Source organism: Anabrus simplex, chromosome 4 (genome assembly GCF_040414725.1).
Source record: "Anabrus simplex isolate iqAnaSimp1 chromosome 4, ASM4041472v1, whole genome shotgun sequence".
Lineage (NCBI taxonomy): Eukaryota > Metazoa > Arthropoda > Insecta > Orthoptera > Tettigoniidae > Anabrus > Anabrus simplex.
Genome location: NC_090268.1, coordinates 251,247,020 through 251,273,327, shown reverse-complemented (window position 1 = coordinate 251,273,327; position 26,308 = coordinate 251,247,020). Strand labels below are relative to the sequence as shown.

The window sequence follows — 26,308 nt, the reverse complement described above, 5'->3', positions numbered from 1 at the left end:
GTGCAAAGGTATTGAGAATATGGAGAGAGAGAAAATAAGGCGACTATATCTCAGAGGTACAAAAATAGAACACTTGCACCAAGGGCTATTCCACCCGCATCAGTTAACTTCCTGTGGACAATATTTATACTTTGCAACATCCGCAGTGTTGTCCAAACTGTATGGTCATATTGATTAGTTTTAAAACAGACATTATACAATGATTTACAGAAAGGTACTATATTTGATCATTTATTTTAGTGTCAGATTTAGATTGCTACATTCATCACTAGAACTAGAGTTCTGTTGGTAGTAGTGCCAAGCTATATTTTTGTATTATGATATTGGTGATAATAAGAAGGTGCATTTAAGTTGCCACCACAGATCTTTTACACGTCGACATCGTACGGCATGGGGTGTCGAATGGACTTCTTTCCGCCCTTCAAAAATCCGACTACCTCTGGCGCGTTTGAACCCAGGCCGCGATCGTGGTATTTTTTCTAATGGTTTAACGTCACTTTAACACTCAAGGATGGAAAAGTGTTGGGATTGGGAAGGTAGCGACCGTAGCTTTAATTAAGGTACAGCTTCAGCATTTGCCTGGTGTGAAAATAGGAAACCACGGAAAACCATCTTCAGGGCTGCCGACGGTGGGATTTGACCCCACCATCACCCGAATGTGAGCTACGCGACCCTAATCGCGCGGCCAACTCGCTCGGTGATCTTGGGATTCGTAGACTGACACACTACCACTGATCCAGAGGGAGCTACCTAAGATGGATTGATGTTCGTTCCAGTCCCGCAGGCCAGTCTTACATTTGTTTTGAAGCTGGAATTCGAACAAGGAGCAAGTGGAAGGGAAGCTATTGTGCTTACCTCTAGACCCTGGCAGTGAACTCTGAGAACAACAGGGCAAAGTAAGTATGGCCCTAGGTCGAAACACGGCATTTAAGGAGCTTTCTTTCTCTAGTGTGCTTGAAAATTACACTTCAATCTTGAGTGTGTTGTCAAGTGTTGCGTGTGTAAAATGAAGTTCAGTGACGCGCTGAGGAGGGAGCGTGCGCTACATCGGCATAATCTCGTGAAAAAGTACATCAATAAACAGCACTTTGCTTCTAGTAGTAGATCCTCCATGGCTCAGAGAAGTTTAAGTCTATCTTTTACTTCTGTAATCCCAATTCCAGTCTCGGAAACCGTTCCTGTGTTGGGTAAAGAAAAAAAATGGAATAATGTTCGTTCCGTTTCTCAAGCTTTCAGTCACTTCTATGCCTGAGAGTTTGTGTAATTCGTGGGGATGGCTGGAGCACTTCATCACCACATTACGTTTTCTACTATTCATTTTATCTCAGTACCGATCTATAGGATGATCTGAGGCCTCTTCATATTTATTCGTTTTGTTATATCGACTATAGAAAATGAGTTATGGCTATATATATTTGGATGTAAAAGCATCATGCTATTAAAGTTGTTTTACAGGCCGATGGAGGGGTATAAAGTTTGAGGAACGTTTCACATACATTTGTTAGCTGGAGGATATACTCCCTATTATATGAATACGTGGTGATGTCAGAGAAACGGCGTTCTGTTCAGACGGCCCTCGGGTTAGATTCCAGGCTAGGGATTCCTCTAACTTTGGTGTTTGTATTGGCATTAATACAAATCTTCATTACATACAAAACATCACACTGCTACTGATCACTCTTATCTATAAAGAAGGGTTAGTCACGTTGAGTGGCTAGGACGGTCAGAGCCCAAGTTGGCAAGCTAGATCTCGATTCTATGTGATGGAATTTGAAGGCGCTTAAATAGGCCTACACCAGCCTCATGTCGGTCAATGTACCGACACGTAAAAAAACCGCTTCGGGGCACAATTCCAGCAGCTCATCATCTCCAAAAATAGAAGACTTCTTAGTGGAATATAAAAGGAGTAAAATTAATATCGTCCGCCTCTATGGTGTAGTGGTTAGTGTGATTAGCTGCCACCCCCGGAGGTGCGGGTTCGATTCCCGGCTCTGCCACGAAATTTGAAAAGTCGTTGTAGTGAGAAGTCCTGAACTTGCACGGTTCTAGAAGTCCCTAGCGAAACAAAAAGGAAAAACAGTAACATTATTAGACATTAGACAAAATTGAAGAATACTACGACTAATTGTAATGCACAGGTAATAAGGTTTAATTGCAGTGTGCCTTTCTTCACGGAGAGGAGATATTTTGGTCATTAGCTTCACGTACAGTACTTATTTTGTGTGTGAATTCTGTCTGATAATCTGTGATACTGTATCATTCCAGACTAGGATTGAACAAGAAACGACCTTCATCTCCTGGGAAGGAGTATGATGTATATTTTGGTACATCTTAGGACATTAAAAAAAAGCCCGCTCCCCCCCACCCCCGCTTGCCAATTTGCACTAATCTGCATTGCCTCCGACATGCTGTTAATTCTAAGGAGAAATAGATAGCAGGGAGAAGTGGGAAGTGATACTACAGGAGTATCGGTCTGTTTGCACGTCAGACGCGTTACCGGGCAGATCTGTACTGATAAGGTGGTGGTGAGGCGTGGTGTTAAGGGTCAGGGAAAAACCACATAGGCGGAAAAAGGAGCCTACATGTAAAACCTGACGACAAATTTTGGTAGCACATGCAAGGATGTGGTTCTGGAAAGGTCCAGATGGTAGTGTTAGTTGAGAATAGGTATCATGCACAAGTCATAAGCCATATTCTCGCCAGTCCAGTTATTCAGAGGATCAGTCCTTCTGGGTCGGCTCCATGGCTAAATGGTTAGCGAACTGGCCTTTGGTCCAGAAGGTCCCGGGTTCGATTTCCGGCCGGGTCGGGGGCTGGGCGTGTATGACGTATTCAGCATTATAAATCATCCTAGTATAGGGCCCTCATCTTCAAACGTGCAGGTCGCCTAATAGGCCGTCTACGAGAAAAAGACCCGCACCAGGACTCTCCGGAGGCCATACGCCATTAAATCAAGTCCTTTTGGGCACTGCCGTGACTAGCGCGGCCCTTGCCGGTTGTGGAGCTATGCGCCAAAAGCCACTAGGGACTGTCGGTCCCCTTGGGGTCTCTCGTACCCGGTCTCCGATCCCGCCGAGGCGGGGGCTTCGTGGATGAGGGTGGGACATGACGCCGGGTCTCCTTCCTCTCTGCCCGCACCGTAGCCAAGTAAGCAGGGCAACTACGATGAGAGGTCGAGTGGCTCCATCGCCTCCGTAAGTGCTGCCCAGGCCGTGGTGATCACCTCCACAACTGTTGCACAACAGGGACAGGAAGAGGACAATTTATTTATGTAGGTACTTGGGGAATACTTAACGGTGTGTTCATCTCGATTGTTATCATGAATGAGGAAAACACTGATCTGGAAAGGCTTCATGCTCTGGGTTCCAATCGGAGTCCACTGGCGGGACTTACCGAGTGCAACTGTGACGATTGTTTGATGTTTAAAAGTTGCATATATTTTTAAGTTTTCATGGCCTAAACAGGTGAATATAGGAGATTGGTGGAAGAGAAGTTTCAGCCGGACATGTTTCATTGTGCCTGTGAGACGTGGTGTACGCAGCTCTTTCTTTAGTAAATCAATCACGAGCTACCTCCAGGGCTTGAATGTTAATAACAAGAAGCTGTCAGGATGTTGTAAATCTGTGTGCAGTGTGACTACTAGACTAGTCCGCTACCGAATTCTTCAAGGTTAAATGTCTTAACGCTTGAATAAAAAAAAGTATGGCTTAGAGAAAAGGTAGCGACAAAGAAATATCACTGTCACATCTACTTTTAACGTGCTCCGCTTGTGATCTGCATCGTCTTTTGACATAACACATCATATGTGCTTAATGGGGAATGTCCAATGCGGTGACGAGTAAAGATACTGTGTGAAAATGGGAGGTAGCTGTCAAGATTCTGACGATGAAACTTTTTTTTACAGTCTAATTTAATCCAAACTTGCGGAATGAAATGCAGCCATGACAAAAAACCCCTATATTTTTGCTTGTGGTTGACGTCACAACAGCTCAAGTTGAATTTTGGCTGGAAAAGGTGTAGTCTGGGAGGGAAGCGGTCTTGGCCTTGGTTAAGGAACAGCTCCAGTATTTGGCTAGTATTAATATGAGAAACCACGGAAAAAACCCTCTTCAGGGCTGCCGGTGATAGGGTTCGAATCCACCATTTCCCGGAACCCGCACAATGCAGCGAACTTGTTATATAGGTCTATTTAGAAAATGTTTTCTCATTGTTGTCTTTTTCATGCAAATTTAATGCAGGTGGACAACGAAAGGTATTCATTTTAAATGTTCACATTAGTAAATTCGGGGTGTTACGGCGCACATTGCTGATGGTATGTAGTACCTAAACTCTGGTCTTCGCCTCCCTCTATTTTAACGCACGAGCTAAATTATGCGACACATTCGGATGTTTCGTATTGGAACAGCCTTGTATTTAAGTTAATCGTGGGCCGATGACCGAGATGTTAGGCCCCTGTAAACAACAAGCATCGTGTTAATTGTTATCTAAGAAAACTCCATCCAACATGGTATTTATGCCAGATGAATATTGGAACTGGTACCTTATTTCAAGCCTGGAACCTGTTCTGCTAATCCGAAGTTCTCAGATAATTCAAGCCGGGCTGAGTGGTTCAGACGGTATAGCCTTCTGAGCCCAAGTGGGCTGGTTTGAAACCGGCTCGGTCCAATGGTATTTGAAGGTGCTCAAATACGCCAAACTCATGTGAGAAGATATTTTACCGGCAGTTAAAAGGACTCCTGCGGGACACAGTGATGGCACCTTGGCATCTCCAAAGACCGTAAAAGTTGTGAGTGCAACGTAAAACCAATAACATTTTATTATTATTATTATTATTATTATTATTATTATTATTATTATTATTATTATTACGGAGATATCCGTGGAGCAGAAAGAGGTGAAAGAAGGCGTGGTCTTGAATGGGTCTAACTACGACATCAAAAATTTAATTCAAACTTTAAAAGGTTATATTTCTTTTCAAAAAACATGCTTAACAATCTTTTTCATTGAGTGAACATAACATGACAGGTACAAATAGCAATCTTCAAACAAGACTAGGAAAATCCAAGATTAGCGAATTTTACAGATTTGGGGCTTCAAACCCTTAGTTTACAAATTCTGCTATACCAGATCCAGTTTACAAAACTTTGCAAAATCTCAATGTTTAGACAAGGACAGGAATATTCAATTTAAGAGCACTTTGCTCCAACAAATTTACAGCCTTCCAGAGGCACTCCTCAATATTACAGAAATTTAGGAAAGAGCTTACATGCTCTCTAACATTGATCAAATTTCTTCCAGCCCGCTTAAGGCAACATTACAAAACCTTACAATCTCTGGCCTCTCTGGGCGCAATTTACACTTAACGAATGTTAGTACGCAGAGGTATCTAGTACCCAACCTACTGGGCCATTGTGGAAAAAGAACAGGTTAAATAAATGGCCCGAACACAAACTGAATGGAGGCGTATTCTAGCGCTCCCAGATAATGAAGTATTCAAATCATAACAGGGCTCACGACCCGATGATACAGGGGCTAATCCCAAGCTACTGAGGTGACTCGAATGAAAGTTAATTTAATACATTACAGGAAGGAAAACAGTTACGAAAACTTAGTCACCTCAAACCAAGATGAAGGGGAACTCGAGAGGGTAACGCACTCTCTATCCCCGATTGAACAAAAATTTACATTTTAGAAAAGGTTGGTTACATAGTTAGAAATTCGGACCTTCCCCTCGGATACGTCTGCGGAGGTGGCTACAGAGAGATAAAACTGATGGCCATTACCTGGGCTGATGAACTGCCTGGCGTAGAATGAGGCGCTTCGCCTCCTGTCTTAACACACACTCTTAGAAATTCGGTGATCGAAAGACAAGATAGCCAAAAAAAGCCTCAGCTTATTATATACCCGAAGGGGAGATTCGAGAGGATTCTGGACTAGTCCGGACACGCCCTCTCAATTTTATTGGTTAATTCAAAAGTTACACCTAAAAAAGCAAGAAGCAGCCTGTGATAGGCTGAAAATTAAGTACAGAAAATTAGTGATTGGTCACATTCAAAAACTGCGGAATGAGAGAGAAGTGTTGCAAACCTTGAAATATATATTTTAAAAAAAATGAAAGTTGATTTACTTGAGAAAACCTATAAACACAAAATTTCTTTCCATAACAGCTTATTTTACCTTGCACCCGAGTGCATGACCATAGTTTTTGGTAGTGACATCTATGGAGAAATGTCCAAACTTCTTGAAGGAAACGAACACAAAGCAAATAAATCTAGTCAGTTTAGGCAACTTCACAATAACACAGTTACTTAATACTTCAGTAGTGACATGTTCTGATTAACGTTCCAACTTCATGTAGTAGCAGTTTCACGTTTGGTTAGATAGTTCTTTAAGGCGCATCTTTTGAATGTGCGGAGTTGAGGTGTACCTCCCGGTACAATTATTATTATTATTATTATTATTATTGTTGTTATTATTATTATTATTATTATTATTATTATTATTATTATTATTATTATTATTATTATTATTATTACTGGTGACATTGTTTGCCCTGGGACAGAATGTAGTTCGCATAGACACTATAAACTTTGAATGCTTACAAATTAAAGTTCGTGCCTTCAATTCATATTGTATGTCACATTAAAATGTTCGTCCACATTTAAATAAATGTCACAAAATGAGATTACGGAGAAACTGTGATTAATAAACATCCTCACAATAACAATGAATGCGAATAAATAATAGACAATTTCCATATTTTTGTGGAAAGAGAGATGGGAGAAGCGACGGCTTGTGTATAAAGATTCGTTTTTAATAATATTGATTGATCATTACGCCTCTTGATATTTGATAATGGATGCAGTGTTTTGCATCTATATCTTGACACAGACCAGAGCAAAATGTATCTTCTCGGTTTTTTATGACTGTGACACTATGGAAGCTGATGAGGTATAGTGGTGCTGAGCATTAGTCAGCCCCGCGGTCTAGTGATAACGTGCCTGCCTTTTCCGTTGAGACTTCGGGTTCGAATCCTGGCCAGGTCAGGGATATTTACGGGGATTTGAGGGTTGATACGAGGTCCACTCAGCCTTTGTGAGAACAGTTGAGGAGCTGTCTGACAGTGAGATAGTGGCCTCGATCTAGAAAGCCAAGAATAATGGCCAAGAAAATTCGACCAGCTGACGTGGCCTTGAGGCTGAGCTGCAGTCGCTTGGTAGGCCAAGGCCCACCTGGACTGTAACGCCGTGGGGTTTTCTTTAGGTTAGAGTAGTGACTTTCTTCCACATTAGAGCCATCGCATTTTGTGGCAAACTACGTAATTTCTCATCCTGTCTTCTACGCCTCATTATAGAACCGCCATGTGCTTTTTGCGGATTCTCTAGAAGCTGATGGTGCTGTTCTGAGAATGCAACCACTCTCCGGGCTGAGTACATCCTACATTCACAAGCTAATATTTGACATTGCCTAATGTTATCAGTCAATCCACCAATCAATCATCCTCATGTAGGGCTGTCACCCAGGTGGCAGATTACCTATCAGTTGTTTAGCTAGTCTTTTCTTAAATGATTTCAAATAAGTTGGAAATTTATCGAACATCTCCGTCGGTAAAAGATTCCAATCCCTAATTCCTCTTCTTATTATCATCTTTCCTACTTTCCAAAACTCCATACAAGCTTATTTGTCTGTTAATGCCATTCCATGCCATCTTTCCACAGACAGTTCGGAACATATCGCTTAGTTGAGCAGCTCGCCTCCTTACTCCAAAGTCTTCCCAGTCGAAAGTTTGCAACATGTTTCTCTTAATAAAATAAAACAAAACAAATAATTGGCCTTCAGCAGTCTCAAATTACTGAGTGTTTGTTGGCTACGCAATTTGGGTCACGTAGCTATGAGCTTGCATTCGGGAGGTGGTGGGTTCGAACCTCAGCCAGCAGTCCTGGAGACGATTTTCTGTGGTTTCCCATTTTCACACCAGGCAGACGCTCTGCCTTAATTAAGACCGCGGTCACTTCCTTCCCATTCCTACCCCTTTCTTATGCCATCGTAGTCATAAGACCTGTCTGAGTCGGTGCGATGTAAAACAAGCTGAAATAAAAGCATTCACAAATATACTAAATGTTACTTTTATTCAGAGTTAAGTAAGTGTAGATTAATAGACATTGTAAATATGAATAAATAAAAACCACGAAACTAACTTTACTTTAACATGTATTGTAATTTTACTGTTGTTTCGATTGTTTTGACTGCAGAATTCTTTGAATATTTGTTTTTATATTGAAACTAGCTGATGTACCTGTGCTTCGCTACGGGATTCTCAGAAAGAATGTCTTCGTAGTTTTCCTAACTGAAGTCAACTTAGGCCATTACAAAAACGTCAGTAGGAGTATAGTAATTAAACGAATGTTATCACATAAAATACTCGATTAAATGAAAAACCGCACATTTTCTCACTTTTAACGAACAATACTACGGTGCCGATCCAACAGTCCCAAGTTCCAGTGCTGGAATGACCAGGCCGCAGACAGCCGTGGACACTCCTCTGTCATTATTCCGTTAAATATGCATACTGCTCATTCCAATCAGTGCCTCAGAGTAGGGATTGAATAGCTCGAATGCTATGATGAACCAGTGTTTTCCTAGGAAAGGGCTAGGAGTGGGAAGGAAGCGGTCGTGGCCTTAATTGAGGTACAGCCCCAGCATTTGCCTGGAATGAAAATGGGAAACCACAAAAAACCATTTTCAGGGCTGCCGGCAGTTGGGTTCGAACCCATTATCTCCCGGATGCTAGCTCACAGTTGCGCGCCCCTAACCGCTCGGCCAACTCGCCGGTCGTAATCGGTCTAACCACACAGGTAAATGTTAAGTATAATTGAGCCATGCGCAGCGGATCTTATCGCTGGTTCTGAACTGTTTGTTCAGAAATACTTGTGCATATATCATCACCAGGAGTTGTCAGAAATTACCTGTGTTGAGTGGCATCCTTCGAGAGATAAATTCATCTTTGTTACCTGCCGATAATCCGTGTAAGCTAGATAAAACAAAGGTTAGGTATTTCGGCCTAGTATTGTATTATCCAGGGTGTACTCGCAAAATACCACTTGAGCTCGTTTTGAACATCTATTGTGTGTCCAGCATACGTACGCCATGCATTTCTGTAATTTTGTGTTAAACAGTAATATTTTTTGTGGATTCAATGTGCGTGCTGAGACGCAAGTTTATACGAAGTTCGTTGTTCCTTGTGTAGTCCTACTCCTTGGCTGAATGGTCAGCGTTTAAGGCCTTCGATTCACAGGGTCCAGGGTTGGATTCCCGGTCGCGTTGGGAATTTTAATAGCGTCTGATAAATTCTTCTGGCTCAGGGACTGGGTGTTTGTCCCAGTACTTTTCTCTCCGTATTTAGACAACATACAACACTACCAACCACCAGAGAAACACGCAATAATGATTAATACCTCCCTATACTGTTGGTGTCCGGAAAGATATCCGGCCGTAAAACAGGTTCAAATCCACATGTGCGACTCAGTCCGCACCCGCGACCCCACAAGTGTGGGAAAAACGGAAGGAGAAGAAGAAGATCCTTGTGTAGACAGGAATCTCATCTATAGTTTCTTTTGCTGCCGCTTTTTTCCCCACACCTGTGGGGTCGCGGGTGCGAACTGCGTCGCGCATGTGGATTTGGCCATGTTTTACGGCTGGATGCCCTTTCTGACTCCAACCCTATATGGAGGGATGTAATCACTATTGCGTGTTTCTGTGATGATTGATAGTGTGGTATGTTGTCTGAATATGACGCTCCTCTATAGTTTCTAATTACATATTATGTGCTGAACGATGTACCTACCCTAGCAGATACACAGCGAACTGGTACCAACAAGTAAACATGTTCATTTTGCTTTGCCTTCTTACTCGCGGGAATAGCTCATGCTGCAGTTAGTCACCAGGCCTATACTGCAATGTTGAAACATTTCTTCACAGTTCACTTGACTGTAGTTATTTCTTAGAATAGCAGTGTATCATGAAAAACGATAGTGAGTGCTGCCTTCGTTTGTACACAATCGCGACAGGAGGAAAATATTGAGATGAATTAGCAGCTTTATTAGGTTACGTGCCAGATGCGACCGTGCCGGATGCGACCAGGCCATTATCGTGCCAATAGCGACCGAGTTGATAAGCATCGTGCCGCATGCGACCCATCAATCACTTACAATTGATCTGCATTAATAAAGGCTGTCACCAAGTGGCAGTTGCTTATAAGTAGCTAACTTGGTCTTTTCTAAAATAAAGGTCTGACACCGTGGTTAGCAGGTTCGAGTGCCGTTGGTCGAAAGAAAAATATAATAATGTTGCTGGCTTTACGTCCCAGTAACTACTTTTAAGGTTTAAGGCGACGCCGAGGTGCCGGAATTTAGTCCCGCGGGACTTGTTTTACGTGCCAGTAAATCCACCGACACAAAGCTGACGTATTTGAGCACGTTCAAATACCACCGGAATGAGCCAGGATCGAACCTGCCAAGTCTGAGTCGGAAGACCAGCATCTCAACCGTCTGAGCCGTCTGAGCCACTTAGCCTGGATGAAAAAATTCACCATCAGAATGTTGGCTGGCAGGGTAGGAAAGTTGGTGGTAGACAGTTTCTAATCACTAGATTGCATGCCAAAAGCCTGGATTCAAATCCAAACCTTTTCGCAGTGTTCAAATGGAGTGAGTAAATATGATGCTGTTGATAGTGATTCGGCCGTCGGATGGCGATGTAAAGCATTGAGCAGACCCCTTGGTATTATTCGAGAGGAGTAGGCTACGTGCCGAAACCGGGTTTCATCTCTCCCTGCTTCATTATCATAATCCCACATCCAGACGCTCAGGCCGCCCACCGGCGTCAGGTAGAAAGACCTGCACCAGGCAAGCCGAACACGTCCTCGGACACTCCTGGTACTAATAGGACACGATAAGTAAGTAGGCCTAAGTCGTAGATAATTTCAGAGAATTAGGATCTTTTTGTTTGCTAGTGGCATTACGTCGCAATGACACAGACATGTCTTAAGGCGACGATGGGATAGGAAAGGGCTAGGAATGGGAAGGAAGCGGCCCTGGTCTTAATTAAAGTACATCCCCAGCATTTACCTGGTGTGAAAATGGGAAACTACGGAAAACCATTTTCAGGGCTGCCGACAGTGGGATTCGACCCCACTATCTCCCGGATACAAGCTCAGGGCCGCGCGCCTCTAACCGCATGGCCAACTCGCCCGGTGGGAAAAGACGTAAACGCATCACCATGTTTCGTGTTGTAAAACGAGTTTCCCCCAGAAGTGTTATGTAAAGTAGGGGCAGTGTCTGCTTATAGGATTTATTGAAATGACATTGCACTCCGTTTAGCTTACCTTATCTTGGGTGATGACACAACTTATTAAATGACAATTTGCTTGTCAACGCCGGTCGCACCCGGCACGGTTACAGATTATGCGGTCGCTAGTGGCACGGGTCGCATGCTGCACGGTCGCACCTGGCACGCCACCCTTTATTATTGCTGCACGTACATTCATTCCATGTTCTTTGAATAATGTTGTTAAAATAATATAACTTTCGTGGAAAACCGTTAAAGATGTCGAATTTGTTAAAATTCTGCATTTTTTTTTTTTTGGTACATTATTTCAACAACTATTGCATCATTCAACTTGAAATTATTAGATTATGTTTATAGGCTTTTGTGCATCGATTTGCTCAAAAATAATAATCGTGCTGTTCGTAGATCTTGAGAAAAATAGAGCTTATTTCTTGATTGTCATTTTTGAAAAATGAAATTGAAGGGGAACTTGAAACACTAGACCAAGAAGGTTTCGTTAGATTGTAATGTGTGCATTCTTCTGTATTTCTGATTTGGAATCTCCTGGTTTAATTCTTTCTTTTTTTTTACCGTTTCTCCCACACTTGTTGGGTCGTGGGTGCAAACGGTGTATCATGTGGATTTGGCCCTGTTTTACGGCCGGATGCCCTTCCTGACGCCAACCTTATATGGAGGGATGTAATCACTATTGCGTTTTTCTGTGGTGGTTGGGAGTGTAGTATGTTGTATGAATATGAAGAGGAAAGTCTTCGGACAAACACAAATACCCAGTCCCCGAGCCAGAAGAATTAATCAGACACTCTGAACCGAAGGCCTCAACGCTGATCATTCAGCCAAGGAGTCGGACACATCTCCCGCTTTAATTGTTAAGCTTTGTTAGCCTTTTTTTTTTTCTAAGGACTTTACGTCGCACCGACACAGGTAGGTCTTATGGCGACGATGGGATAGGAAAGGCCTAGGAGTTGGAAGGAAGCGGCCGTGGCCTTAATTAAGGTACAGCCCCAGCATTTGCCTGGTGTGAAAATGGGAAACCACGGAAAACCATCTTCAGGGCTGCCGATAGTGGGATTCGAACCTACTATCTCCCGGATGCAAGCTCACAGCCGCGCGCCTCTACGCTGTTAGCCTTTTGTTGAAAGTGTAAGGCTTAGGAATTCGTTCATTTATGATGTTGACGACAGTATCCGGCTCCTTGGCTAAATGGTTAGCGTCAAGGTCTTCTGTTTAGAGGGTCACGGGTTAGATTCCCGGCCAAGCTGGGGCTTTTAACTGGCTCGGGAATGGGTGTTCGTGTTCGTCGTAATATGTATGTCTTCATGTACAGTACATACAGCACAACACATCACACTACCAACCACCTCAGAAACACACTGTACCGAGCAAGTGGATGCTTGGTTTGAGTAACGTAGCTGTCAGCTTGCATTCGGGAGATGATGGGTTCGAACCCCACTGTCGGCAGCCCTAAAGATGGTGTTCCGTGGTTTCCTGTTTTGACACCAGGAAAATGCCGGCAGTGTACCTTAAGTCCACGGTCGCTTCCTTCCCTTTCCTATCCCATCGTCGCCGTAAGACCTATCTGTGTCGGTGCGACGTAAAGCAGATTGTTAAAAACACACACTATAGTGACTACAGTTCTCCACATAGGTTTGGCGTCATGACGGGTATCCTACCGTAAAATTGGGCCAAATCCACATGAAGTGCCGGCTGCAAAAAAATGGGGAAAAAGGCATGGATAAGATTATCTTACCGATACAAAATACTTTTCTGCTGTACGTCGCACCCGACAAAGGTCTTACGGCGACGACGGGATGGGAAAGGGTTAGGAGTAGGAAGGAAGTTTCGGTGGCCTTGATTAAGATACAGCCTGGTAAATGAAATGTCGTATGGCTTTTAGTCCCGGGATATCCCAGGACGGGTTCGGCTCGCCAGGTACAGGTCTTTTGATTTGACTCCTGTAGGCGACCTGCGCGTCGTGATGAGGATGGCATGATGATGAAGACAACACATACACCCAGCCCCCGCGCCATTGGAATTAACCAATTAAGGTTAAAATCCACGACCCGGCCGGGAATCGAACCCGGGACCCTCTGAACCGAAGGCCAGTACGCTGACCGTTCAGCCAACGAGTCGGACACAGCCTGGTGTGTACATACGAAACCGCGGAAAAACCATCTTCAGGGCTGCCGATAGTGGGGTTCGAACCCACTATCTGCCGAGTGCTGGCTGACAGCTACGTGACCCAAACCACGCAGCAATTCGCTCGGTACAAAACACAAATAATGATAGTAATAATACAGTTGATTCATCTCAAAGTATAATTTTACATCAGTAAAAGAGTTTTGTGAAATAGGTGAAGTTCATTGCCCTTTGTCACTTTGAAAATTGTAAATTCCGTTCCTTTGAGCTGAAGAAATATGGCCATTGTTGATATGATTTAAAGACATCAATTTCAAAACGATTTGTTCCATCGCGGATTCGAAATATAACTGAATTTCTAAGCTATAGTAATTTACAGTGTTAAGAAGACCTGTCCGCGTGTGTTTTGTTTGAGAAAGTGACGTTGGTTGCTGAAGGTCGCGGCTGGAAGGAGAGGGGGCCGGAAGCCTGGTCGCCCACTTCCCGGCCCGGTACCGAGTGTGTATGTATGAGTGTGCTAGCTAGTTCACTCAGCAATGTCGCTGGCGATGCTGGTGTCTTTCGGCTCCGGCGGAGCGGACGAAAGGAGCAAGGGTGAGTGAGAGGTCTTCTTGGCCTTTCTTCTTCCCAGGTGAAAGTGGCGTGAGTGAGTGAGTGAGTGAGTGAGTGGAGTTCACATTGTCTGTTTATGGCTCCCTTTAAACTTCGTAAACGACAGGTACGTCTCCTACTGAGTCTTATTACTTCGCGGCTTACACGTTGGCTGAACAAAGCAGTTCTCTATTGAAGGATAAAAAGCAGGTGCTATGAGACTTGATAGGAATTTAAAGACCAAGCGCTGTTTCTAAAATGAACTCGCCTACATTATTAATAGGCGTGGCCATGCTGTGCACGTAGTTCCCTGTGTTTCCTTGGTTAAAGTGACTGTAACACTGTGCAACGAAATAATTCTTTTTTTGTTGATATATACAGATTTGTTTTTGATTATCGTATACTATCGTGTGCATTGTTAACCCTTGAGACTTCATGGAAGTAAATTAAATAAATATCGTCTTAGTATTTTAGAAAGTACTAACAACAAAAATGTAATTGAACACTGGTCCGAGTTATTCGCTGAAAAAACAACCATTGGAAATTTATGAGTTCTAAATCATTTTAACAAAGTTGTAATGTTGAGAGCCCTGTTCCAACTGTGTTATTGTGTTCTGCATTATTTAGCACACAAATTCGTGGCCTAAATGTTTTCCTGGTCCCCGTGCACAAGCACGACGAAAGGAAGGAGCACGCTATAACATTGATTTCGTGGCTATTTACTACACTTTGCCAATAAAAGGGCGCACTAAGCTTTTTTTTTTTTTTTTTTTTTTTTTTTTTAAGAAAGTTTATTACATTACAAATTGTCCTAAACGCGGTATGTCACTCTTCCAACATTATGGAGCTACGCAAATTTATTGACAAAAGGCGTATTGGACAAATGTATATTAGAGTAAAACTAATATTTTGTTAAAGTCTGTAGCACGGAACGAGGTGATATATCATACTAAGTTCGACACTTGATTCATCCATGCCGCTCATTTTTGTGTCTGGAAGTGTATAGTTTCCCTTAGTGTGTCTTCTTTTTGTGTGTTCTGGTGTCTCTCAAAGAACTTAGCCAGTTTTGGGTGATTTGTGCCATTGTCTATTTAACGTTGTCATTTCCTGTCCAATCTGTCTCAGCCGTAGCGCTGCGCGACTGAATAATTGAATTCATACTTTTTCTGTTCCACCAGAAAGTATTGGCATCTCTCTAACTCGACACACAGAAAGGTTTTTCGTTGTAAACAAGCATACACGTTTTCTTCTGTATCCATACATTTTTTTAAAAAATTTGCAACAACAACAACAAAAAACCTGTAAATTAACTGACGTGACAAAAATAATTAGTGATATCCCTTTCCCTTGATTATATTAAACTATTGTATTATATCTCCTCTCTATGCAGGGAATATTAATGGGTTTAGAAAAGCACTATAGTCCGTGTACGTTCGTGGTGTTTACCACGGCCTTGGCTCCACGTACAAATTAGTCATGACACTGAAGCCAGACATTCTCACGACTGTGTAAACTGGAAGAACATACAACAGCTACTTATACAGTATATCATAAAAGATATCAACTAGTGAGTGTGTGTCATTTTGGAGCAAAGCATGAAGTAGATTTCATCGTGCTAAGCAATTTTATATTCTTGAAACTGATAAGTTTAGGAATTCTTATTCTAATTATTCTTAACTGAATTCTGTCAGACAATCTCGGTGAGTGTAGAACCTTTTGTTCTTAGCAGATAATTTGGCCGCACTGTTCACCGCGTCCTTTAAAGCAATAATAACTAGGCTTTCACGCATTGACAACTACCCATATTTATTGTAGGAATCACAACCACAGTCTTGTTGCATAGCAACATTAAAATTTTGATGGTGTTGGAAACAGATTAGACGCTCCACAGACGTAAATGTATACATTTGTACTAGCCAGACTGTTGTGCGATTCTGGCCCGCGCTCGCTAAATTAGCTCCTGCAGTCTGCGTTTTAGTGCGATTCGCGAGTTATGCTGTTACATCAGCGCTTTGATTGGGTTTGAGGCATGGCGTTGTTAGTCATCAATCAACGTTGGAGAAATAACTGTTAAACTGTCATTCTCTTTACACCTAGAATAATTTCACGTGTAGTCTATTTCTGATAGAGAATCTTATCTCCAGTTTTGTCATGGTGTAGTGTAATTTCCCTCTTTTCAATTAAATAACCCTGAAATTAAATTAATTCACTTTTACTGGACAGACTTTGAACGTTTAAACATTTCTGCTACAGGGTGGGGAATATTAATGTGTCATCACTTACTGTTCTTGTTTGGTGTATTATGGACATTACAGACAAGCCTGTAGCATTAAGAACCTTGACCTGCCAAGTCGACTTCTGCTCAACTAGATAGCCTGGAGAATTGGAGGGTCACGTGATCAGCCTAGCGATATCCTCAGCCGTATTGCTTGACCTTCGCGACCGGGTCCGCTGACTCTTATATCAAACAGCTCCTCAGTTTGTCTGACGAGGCTGAGTGAGCCCCGTTCCAGCCCTCAGTTCAGAATTACAATCATTGGGTGGACTGAGAATCGAACCTGGAGCCTCTGGGTAAGAGGCAGGCATGGTACCTCTACACCACGGTGCTGGCGCATGGATATTGCATGGTATTATTTTGTGCTGAAAATTATTTTTAAGCTCTTTAAATTCCAACCGACTTTGCTGGGATTGATCTCGTAACCGTTAGCGGAAGAGACGAGTGCTTGTACTAGTGCAGGTACCCTACGTGCGAGGTTTACAGCTGCCTACCCACTGCAACTTTTGTGGCGCTCTTCATCATTCTGACAACTAGGTACTTAGGAACTAGACAAAGTGCACAAATCGCCACGACAATCTTGCTGCCTGCACCTGAAACAGATGGCACATTTTCACTGAGCAAATAATATTTTTAATATCCCTAGGCCTATTTGGCCCCCTCCCGCTATCATGGGCACCACCATTTAACTCTTCCCAACAAAACTTGTGTTAATGCCGACCTCAGTGGCGCAGTTGGTTAGTCGTTGTCGTCGTCCTCCCAGGATTGCGGGTTCGATATCCTAGCTGGGGTCTGTGGCATTTCAGGGTGATTAAACGCGACATCTCTCAGGGTCGTTGGCTTCCGGCTTATCAAAGAATTTTCGCGGGAGAAAATTCCGACATACTGGCGTCGTTTAAAATCTAGAGCAATTGAAGGGGCATCAAACCATTATTATTATTATTATTATTATTATTATTATTATTATTATTATTATTATTATTAAGCTGTGTTGATAAGTCTCGTCACAAAACACTGAAACTGGAGAAAGACTCTGAGGCAATTCGTAGAGAAGATGCTGAACTATAGTCCCTGTCTGCTCAAACCGAGCGAGTTTAATGCACAGTGTGGGTCATGAAGCTTTCGTTCGGGAGATGGTGGAGTGTTTATGTCCCCCACCTTCCACTGTCATCAGGCCTGAAGATGGTTTTCCGTGTTTTCTCATATTCTTACCAGACACTTACCGTTACCATTCCGGTCCTATCCTCTCTGAAAACCTAAGAGTTAGTTCGATGTTAAGCAGATAGTAAATATATTATCTTTCAGATTCATTAATATTTAGTAATACACATCGGTTTTCAGAATTTTATTCATTATAGAAAAATCCAGTTAATTTAGCATTTCAAATGAATTTCTCCACATTAAGTCATTCTCAAGAGATCACATCCTGTGATGGATTTTCAAGCTCTCGTCGCACGGATCAAACTCACAGACCTTTCTCGTACTTCGCAGATGTTTTCCAAAACTCGTATATTTAGCTTTACCTACGGAAACTAGCTCACACACACACACACACACACAAAAAAAAAAAAACCTGTCAAAGGAGCTGATAACAGTACCTACGCAAATCGCCCTATCAGTACAGCGGTCTAACAGTACACTGAGGGAAATTATGATAGTGTGTATTACACGGGGACTAGACCCCATTTATGGGTCATCCTTGTAGTTGTATAAGCTATTCATTGTCGTTCTTTGACGGTTCCCTAGAGGAGACTGCGTTTACGATATTGTATTCCGGTTTGCCTCTTCGTAGTAAAATAATATTTTGGTCGTGATTCTACATGCTGCGTAAGTTCGTAATAGGAATAGCTTCTCCCAAAGCAGTTTTCTGGCACCAGCTGACGAAGAGCATTCTGGATATTGTCTAGTGGTAACATAATCCCGTCCCTGCCCAGCCGATGTCTCCAAAAAGTGTCATTTGCTGGACGGAGTGGGCCGTTGAATTTTTAAGCGCAGGTAGGCGGATTCGATCCCGACTCCGTCAGGATGGGGCGTGAAACCAGTAACATTGTTATTAAATTTATTTCTACTGGACGAGTTCTATGTTTTTCAAACCCTTGTCCGGTTTTTCTTCGGGCTCGGGTATGAAGTGAAATTAATCTTCGTAGCTAGTTTTTACGACTGGATGTCCTTCCTGACATCAACCTCGTGAGTTTGAGATGAAATGACGTGATACATGATAATAGGAAGGGAGAGCGTGAAGCCCGGCACATAGCATACTCCTATCGAATAGCACCAAGGGGTCTGTTCATTCCATCGCCATCAACAGCGTCATGTGCCCTCACATTGGACATACGGACATTGCGGAGAGATTTGGAATTTAATCTTAGGCTTTTGGCACACAATCTAGTGATTATAAATTGTATACCACTACCCTTCCGGCCAACATTCTGTTGGTAATTTTTTTTTTTTTTTTCGACCAACGGAATTTCAACCGGCTAACTACGGTGTCGGACCATATAGACGTCACGTCTTAACGATCAGTGGCCACCAGGTGGGCTACTGGACGATTCATATGGCTGAGTTAATTTAATTTTGTCACATGACACCAATGCGCCACCAGAAATCTTTTAACATGCCAGCAATAGAGACATGGAGGCCAAGACTTTTGACCGACCTTAAAAAAAAAAAAAAAAAAAGTCCATCTTGGTCAGGATCGAACCCGTGAACTTGAGATCATGAGTTGGACACTCCGCCAGTGATTTACAGTGGTGAAAGGGTTCGTTGACTATGTTGTTCTTGAATTGTAACTCATAACCTGGGAACTGAAAATGCACAAGAGTAGAGATGTGGTGGAAATAGTTGATCATACAGAAATATTAGATTCTAACAAGTATTGAGTAATGCCATCACATGACTGTGAAGTTAGTTTAGATAAGATGACAGCCGAAATTTGCTGTGGGATATTTAACTTGAAAAGAATTCAGACAGTCCTGCTGTTGAGTGCTTCTTATCCGACTAGGATGTGATCGAGGTAAAACAGCCAATTCGACATCGAAGAGCTGAGTTTATCTCGTGCATTGGTCATCCTACCGGAGGAGTGTATGCACTCGTCGGAAGAGCTGGTGATTCGGATTCGGGTTCGAGTCTCGAGAGTGGTCTCATGTTTAGCTTCTAGAATACTAACACAAATACTTTACTCAATCTGTACAGTCATTAGCATTTTTACTGCTATACTTATGAAGGGTAATTTTTCCCTGAATCACCGTAATATGTAATGATAACGATTGAGGTCATACTCTCACAGTAATATACTACACAATCACGTACTTAAATACCTGAAATACATGCCGTGATGTCAAGGAGCCGATGTTCATTAGTTCAGTCTCGGATTACACCTGTCTGTCTGTCTGATAGGTCATCAGCCCAGAGGCTGGTTGGATCCTCAAATAGCACCACCAAAGGTTATGCTGTTACAAGGAAACCCCAAAAACCAATGGCAGCACCAAAATGAGGCGTACTAGGCAAGATGAGGAGTGAGGCAGTTTGCCATTGCTTTCCTCACTGGGTCAGAAAGTACTATTGCAGCACGACTGACCCTATGAGCAGCACCTTTCATAACACTCAGATGCACTAGTCGTGCTCTGAATGTCATTACTCAGCACTACCCATACCCCAGCAGCTCCCATATTGTCACAGCCATGGATGTTGACTGGGACTTCGGTGGAAGCTACACTTTACTCTGGCCTGTGCCAAGAGATGGATGCAAAAGTACTGTATCCATCAAGAAATGACAGCAGGCAGCCTGTTATGGTTATCCTCGGTATTGTACACTTAATCCCGTTAAAGGAGGAACATGCTTTTTCATCGCGAACAGACTAGAGAAGTTACTCGCACGACAATAATTATGGTTTTATAACCAGTGCTTTAACGGCACTGCCCTTGTTAATAACAACCAAAATGTATCCCCACTCCGTATATCCTTTGAATTTCTGTTTGTAATATCGGTGCTCATATTGTTGGGTTTTATTTATCTCATCTGACAAGGCCCTCTCCTTCCATCTAACCAGAAAAAAACAAGATTTCACAATACTAATTTAAAGAAATACGAATGGAACACACTACTACTACTGCTGCTACTACTGCTACTAATGAATATGGCTATATTGACAACAGTGCATCTTGTTTTGACCGTGTTCCCAAATCGTGTTTGCTGTTTTATAAAATAAAATTGGTGGGATATTTCTTCCTTAATGATGGCTTTCTCTGATATCGGTAATCACCCATCTATTTAAGAAATGAATGAGGATATATAATATGTCCAAATTAAATATGCCACATCCTGCACGATAGTCTCCCTTCTCGTAATAAACCGCAAGTCTCCTTGTTTCAACGAACTAATCATCTGTTAATGAAGATGATATTAAACGAAAACGTTGGCTAAGATTGAATTTCCTTTACTTGTACCAGTAAACTTACTTGAGTGGGTTTTTTTTATCAGGCTGTGACTGTATCCTCATGTGTTTTCAACTCTGCCCCATGCTTCATGGGATCTTTAAATTTTTTACCGATTGAAAATTATTTTAATAATAATGTGTTGACCACATCGTAAAAGACCTTCGGAATATTTAGACCTTTCTTCCTTTATTTTCTAAATGAAAAATCACGTTCCTATGGTTCGGATTCTGCGTAAAACTGGAGATCCCGTGGCAATAATCACATGAACACGTGTATAAACGACAAGCTTCTTTTCTTCCTTTTACAGAAAGTTTCTAATGGCCAATGAATGCGAATATAATCCATTGCCTGTTAAAACAATCCTTGCCATTGCAGATGACAATGAAGAAATAGCAGTTTCACACTCCCTTACTCAACACGAATCGAAGTAATGACCTAACGTCTGAATACGTAAACATACACCTACATAGCGTACCTGTCTCTTGTAGTGCGCTGCGCGGTATCTGCATACAGTTCATGGAGCTTTAATTGTCAAGGTCGTCCGGTTGGAATTCTTGGAATGAGGTTTAATTTATCCCAGTCGTTCTTTCGTATTGGTTAACTATGAAACGGTCCAGTCTACATGACATCAGATGGTGGTATTTGATGGGATATAATACCTTCAAGGATTATTGACGTTCCTACAGTTAATGAAACATGCTCAATGGCAAAGAAAATTGGGATCATAACATTCATTAAAATGAAAGTTACGATGTACAGTACGTACTGCATTTTTCAGTTCATACAATATCTTTACGTAATCCTGTTTCAGCCAGTTTGATGAAGAATCCCCAGCTAGCGCGAAGATATGTGCCAGCCTATCACGACTGTACCTTATCCACCCTATCCAGCACAAATTTCATCTTCAGTCACAGAATGTGCACTCTGTTTTCAGTTGTGACAAATCTACACACAGTCATATTAAAAAGTATTCGTACACTTAATACTGAAACAAAAATCCTTATTGTCATGTACGTTGCATAACATCAAGAGGTTAGCTTTCTGTACACTATGTGAAGATATGTACATCATAAAACATACAATTGATAGACGCTCTGTCATTAATACATAAATAAAACTACCATGATATCATAGTCATAAAAAGTATTCGTACAGTCCAGTTTTACTTTCATTCCCCACTGATTTTTGTGCACATTTAAGTATTTTGTTGGCAATCCTTTTGATTTTACAATGGCCTCAAGCCGCCTAGGCATTGAATGAACTAGCTTGGAGGTGAAGGTGGGCTCAATCTTACCCCATTCTTCCAAAAGAGCCATTTTCAAAACTGGCTTTGATGAAATATTTCCTGTGCTCAGTCTCTTTAAGATATTAAACCCACACATGTTCAATCGGATTCAGATGCGGGGATTGGGGGGGGGGGGGGTGTTACCAGATATATTTGGGTGTGTTGTATAAAATCCACAATTGTGTATCAAGGGTCGTATGCTTTGGGTCATTATCCTCCATGAATACATAATTACCCAGAAGTCCCATTTTTTTTTTTTCGGCACTAGATGCTGGATGTTTCTTCAAAACTTCAATCTAGTATTTACGGTCCATCTTTCCATCTATGAAAGAGCCTCCGTGGCTCAGACGGCAGCGCGTCGGCCTCTCATCGCTGGATACCGTGGTTCAAATCCCGGTCGCTCCATGTGAGATTTGTGCTGGACAAAGCTGAGGCGGGACAGGTTTTTCTCCGGGTACTCCGGTTTTCCCTGTCATCATTCATTCCAGCAACACTCCATTCTCATTTCATTGCATCTATCATTCATTAATAAATCACTTTGGGAGTGGCGACCCCATCGTACTAACAGCCTATATCTGCTTCATTCATTACATCCCTGACCCGGTCAGTGACTGGAAAACAGGTTGTAGGTTTTCATTTTTCTTTCCATCTATGAATTCTAAGGAACCTACTTCAGCTGAGCTCATGACCCCCAAATCATTTAACAACCTCCACCATGCTTCACTGAAGGAAGCAGATTTTTTTCTTCGAGTTCTGTGTTCGTTTTCCTCCACACCTCTTTGCCATATTATTGAAAAACGGCCAATTTACATTCATCCGTGAATATAACTCGATACCAGAATTCTAGAAAACCATGCTTGTAGTCTGTAGCATATTGTCTTTTCTTCCTATTTGCTGGGGTAATTAAAGGTTTTCGCCTGGCATTTCTACAATAATACCCATTCGTAAATAAAAACTTTTGAATTGTGGAAGCACATATTATGTTTTAAATCACTTCCTAGTTCAGACCTCAGTTTTGCATCACCGATTCTAGAATTTTTCTTAACTTTCCTGAGAATTAGTCTTTTAGTTTGATCGTCTAGATTGCATGGACGTCCACATCTACGTGCATATTTGATAGATTTTCTCTCACCGTACCTGTCAATAATTCCCTGAATTGTAGATCTTGGTCTCTTCGCAAGTTTCGGTATTTCCGAGAGCGATTTACAGGAATTATGAGCCCAGATTACAATTCTTCTCTCTTCTTCTGTTGTTTCTTTGGTTTTGCTGCCCATCTAACTGATTGATGTTGTTGTTTAGAACGACTGAAGCACAACTGACTTTGTACAAGACGTGACCTTTACCGCTTACCTGCGTTGCGAGGGATGTGAGATAAACCATCTGTACGAATACTTTTTATGCATCTGTCTTTCGAACTTATTGGATGACATGTTTGTTAAAACAAACATTTCTAAAGTACTATTGTTATTTCCGGTACGTAGTCACATTCATGTTTCGCGAAGTACCGAAATATAGAAAAGTAGTGAATTCTACCAGCCTATGGGCAATGCGTCAACTACAAACGATAACATTGTTTAACGTTTAAGGTGTACGTATACTTTTTCCCATGACTGTATGTCCAGGGATTCCAGACATACCATTTTACTCCCAACGAAGTCTGTGACGTCTTTCTTTTTTCTTTAATCGCTGACCCTGACCAGTTTAGCTCACTTAAGTAATGACATTTTGAACAGCAATGAGGATATTAAACAGTTGTTACCCTTCTTCTTGAGGCTGCCCGTCTCAAAAGCTCATCTCAGAGTTGATCAGTTTGTAGACCAAAGATAAAAAATAGACTTCAAGTAAGGATTGTCAAGTCCAGCTCCATGGCTAAATGGTAGCGTGCTGGCCTCTGGTCACAGGGGTCCCGGGTTCGATTCACGGCAGGGTCGGAAATTTTAACCATAATTAGTTAATTTCGCTGGCACAGGAGCTGGGTGTATGTGTCGTCTTCATTTTATCTTCATCACGACGCGCAGGTCGCCTACGGGATTCAAATCAAAAGACCTGCATCTGGCGAGCCGAACTTGTCCTCGGACACTCCCGGCACTAAAAGCCATTCGCCATTTCATTTAGGATTGTCAAGTCAGTTGTGTTGTTGAAAACATTGAAGGATCGTTCTTGTCTACATGTCTCTGAAATGATGTTATGTATCAAACATGTGAAAGCTACTCGCTCGTCCGTAAAATATGTTAACGCCTCCACCTCCAGATCGACAAATTTAACTGATGCTGAGGACAGTGACTAGACCATGGACAGCTAATGTTGAGGACAATAATATTAGATTTTAGGAAAATTAAATGTATGTAGGTTTTTAAATCTTCAGCTAAAGTTTAAAAAAATAAAATTCAATTACATTAATTTTCATTTAGAAAATAGGTTCTGCACCATTCCAAGGACTGCTCCTAATGATACTATGCCTAGACAGTACAATTTACCTTTAAATCTTATTTATATATGTTCATATGGTACTGAGTGGCTCAGACGGTTGAGGCGCTGTCCTGACCTCAGCTTGGCCGGTTCGATGCTGGCTCAGTCCGGTGGTATTTGAAGGTGCTCAAATAAGTCAGCCTCGTGTCTGTAGATTTACTGGTACATACGAGAACTCCCGCGGGACTAAATTCCGGCACCTCAGTCTCCGAAAACCATAAAAAGGTAGTTACTGGTACCATATACGATAATAATGGCTTTACGTCCCACTATTAGTAATACAACGTTTTACGAACGGTACACGGAAAGAAGTGTCCCAGTTTTTCATTTTGAAAATCTGGGATCCTTGTCTGAACCGTGGATGGTTATGCCTGATGATTGTGTTCAGGGACAGAAGAATGAGGGTATTCGTGGGTGGGGGGGGGGGGGGTGGGGGGGGGGGGAGAACTCTGGAAAATGGAAAACTTCCTAGGCTGAAGAAACTTCTTATCACAACTTTCGTGATGCACAAGCCGTACTGTGGCGTGGGTGAAGTCAGGCATAGAGTCAAGCCAATGAGCGATGTGCTTTGTGCAGTGTTCAAATTGGTACAAGAAGTGTTTGCACGTTCTAATATCACTAAACAATTATTAAAGTTGAAATTTAGGACTAATTTTTTTTTCTTTCAACGTTTAACTTCTCCCTTATTTTTAATTTCGGAGAATATTTATGGGGTTGGTTGGTAAGAACGTTAATTTAGCCATTAACAGATATACTAACACCGAGCTCGATAGGTGCAGTCGCTTAAGTGCGGCCAGTATCCAGTATTCGGGAGATAGTAGGTTCGAACCCCACTGTCGGCAGCCCTGAAAATGGTTTTCCGTTGTTTCCCATTTTCATACCAGGCAAATGCTGGGGCTGTACCTTAATTAAGGCCACGGCCACTTCCTTCCCACTCCTAGCCCTTCCCTATCCCATCGTCGCCATAAGACCTATCTGTGTCGGTGCGACGTAAAGCAACTAGCGAAAAAAAAAAAGATATACTAACACAGTCAATATAATCACAATTAACACAGTCATTTTCACTCCATAGGTTTACAGCTTTCCTGTATCATTTCTTAGAAGTCTCACCTGTGTCCTTGTGGTTTCCTTATTTTGGAGTAGTTACTTCAGTTTTCTGAGCTGTTTACACACTGTGTAGCCAAGTCTTCCAGTTTCTCGCACTTTTTCAAATAACTGTCAGATTATCATATTCCATTACTTCAAATGTCATAGATTGCACTACAAACTTCGGGCTGCTTTTTTTTTCTTTCTTACGGAACTAAAGGAAAATATACAAATTCATTCAATCGAAATATGAGATTGAAAGAAAAAAACGTGCCATTTTTGTGACGTTGCTCTTAATTTTGCACCTGGACATACAGCAACGTCGAGATTACACTAAGTATTCACACGTCATGGATAAAATTCAGTGTAATAATAAAACCATAGTCTAATATTATAGTGTGGTAACAGTCAAATGACATCGTCGCTGATTTCTCACTAGGCGATCGCGGCTCGAATCCCGGTCAATGCAAAAGACATTTTTGAAATGAACTTATATCCCTGGTGTTCTGACTCCACGTAAACCCGTAAGACGTGTGCCTTTGATCACGATATCAACAGCCTCGCTTGCTTTTCACTTTCGAACCCTATCATATCCTATGTACATCTTTTAATAATTGACACTTTATTCACCTCTGAAACAAATACCGTATAGGGCATACACGAATACAGCCTGCGACAGTGTAACG

General features: G+C 42.0%; 1 protein-coding gene across 3 annotated transcripts in view; it reads left to right on the top strand.

The window, feature by feature from the left end:
- Positions 1-26,308, top strand: part of LOC136871860 (SLIT-ROBO Rho GTPase-activating protein 1) — a 597,464-nt gene that overhangs the window by 287,679 nt on the left and 283,477 nt on the right. The window contains exon 1 of one of the 3 annotated variants that reach the window (XM_067145503.2): positions 13,989-14,073. The exons of the other annotated variants lie outside the window; for them this stretch is intronic. Within the exon in view, the coding sequence (XP_067001604.2) occupies positions 14,016-14,073 (58 nt within the window). The 5' untranslated portion in view covers positions 13,989-14,015. Of the gene's footprint in view, positions 1-13,988; positions 14,074-26,308 lie in introns of those variants that run through there. 3 annotated transcript variants of the gene reach the window in all.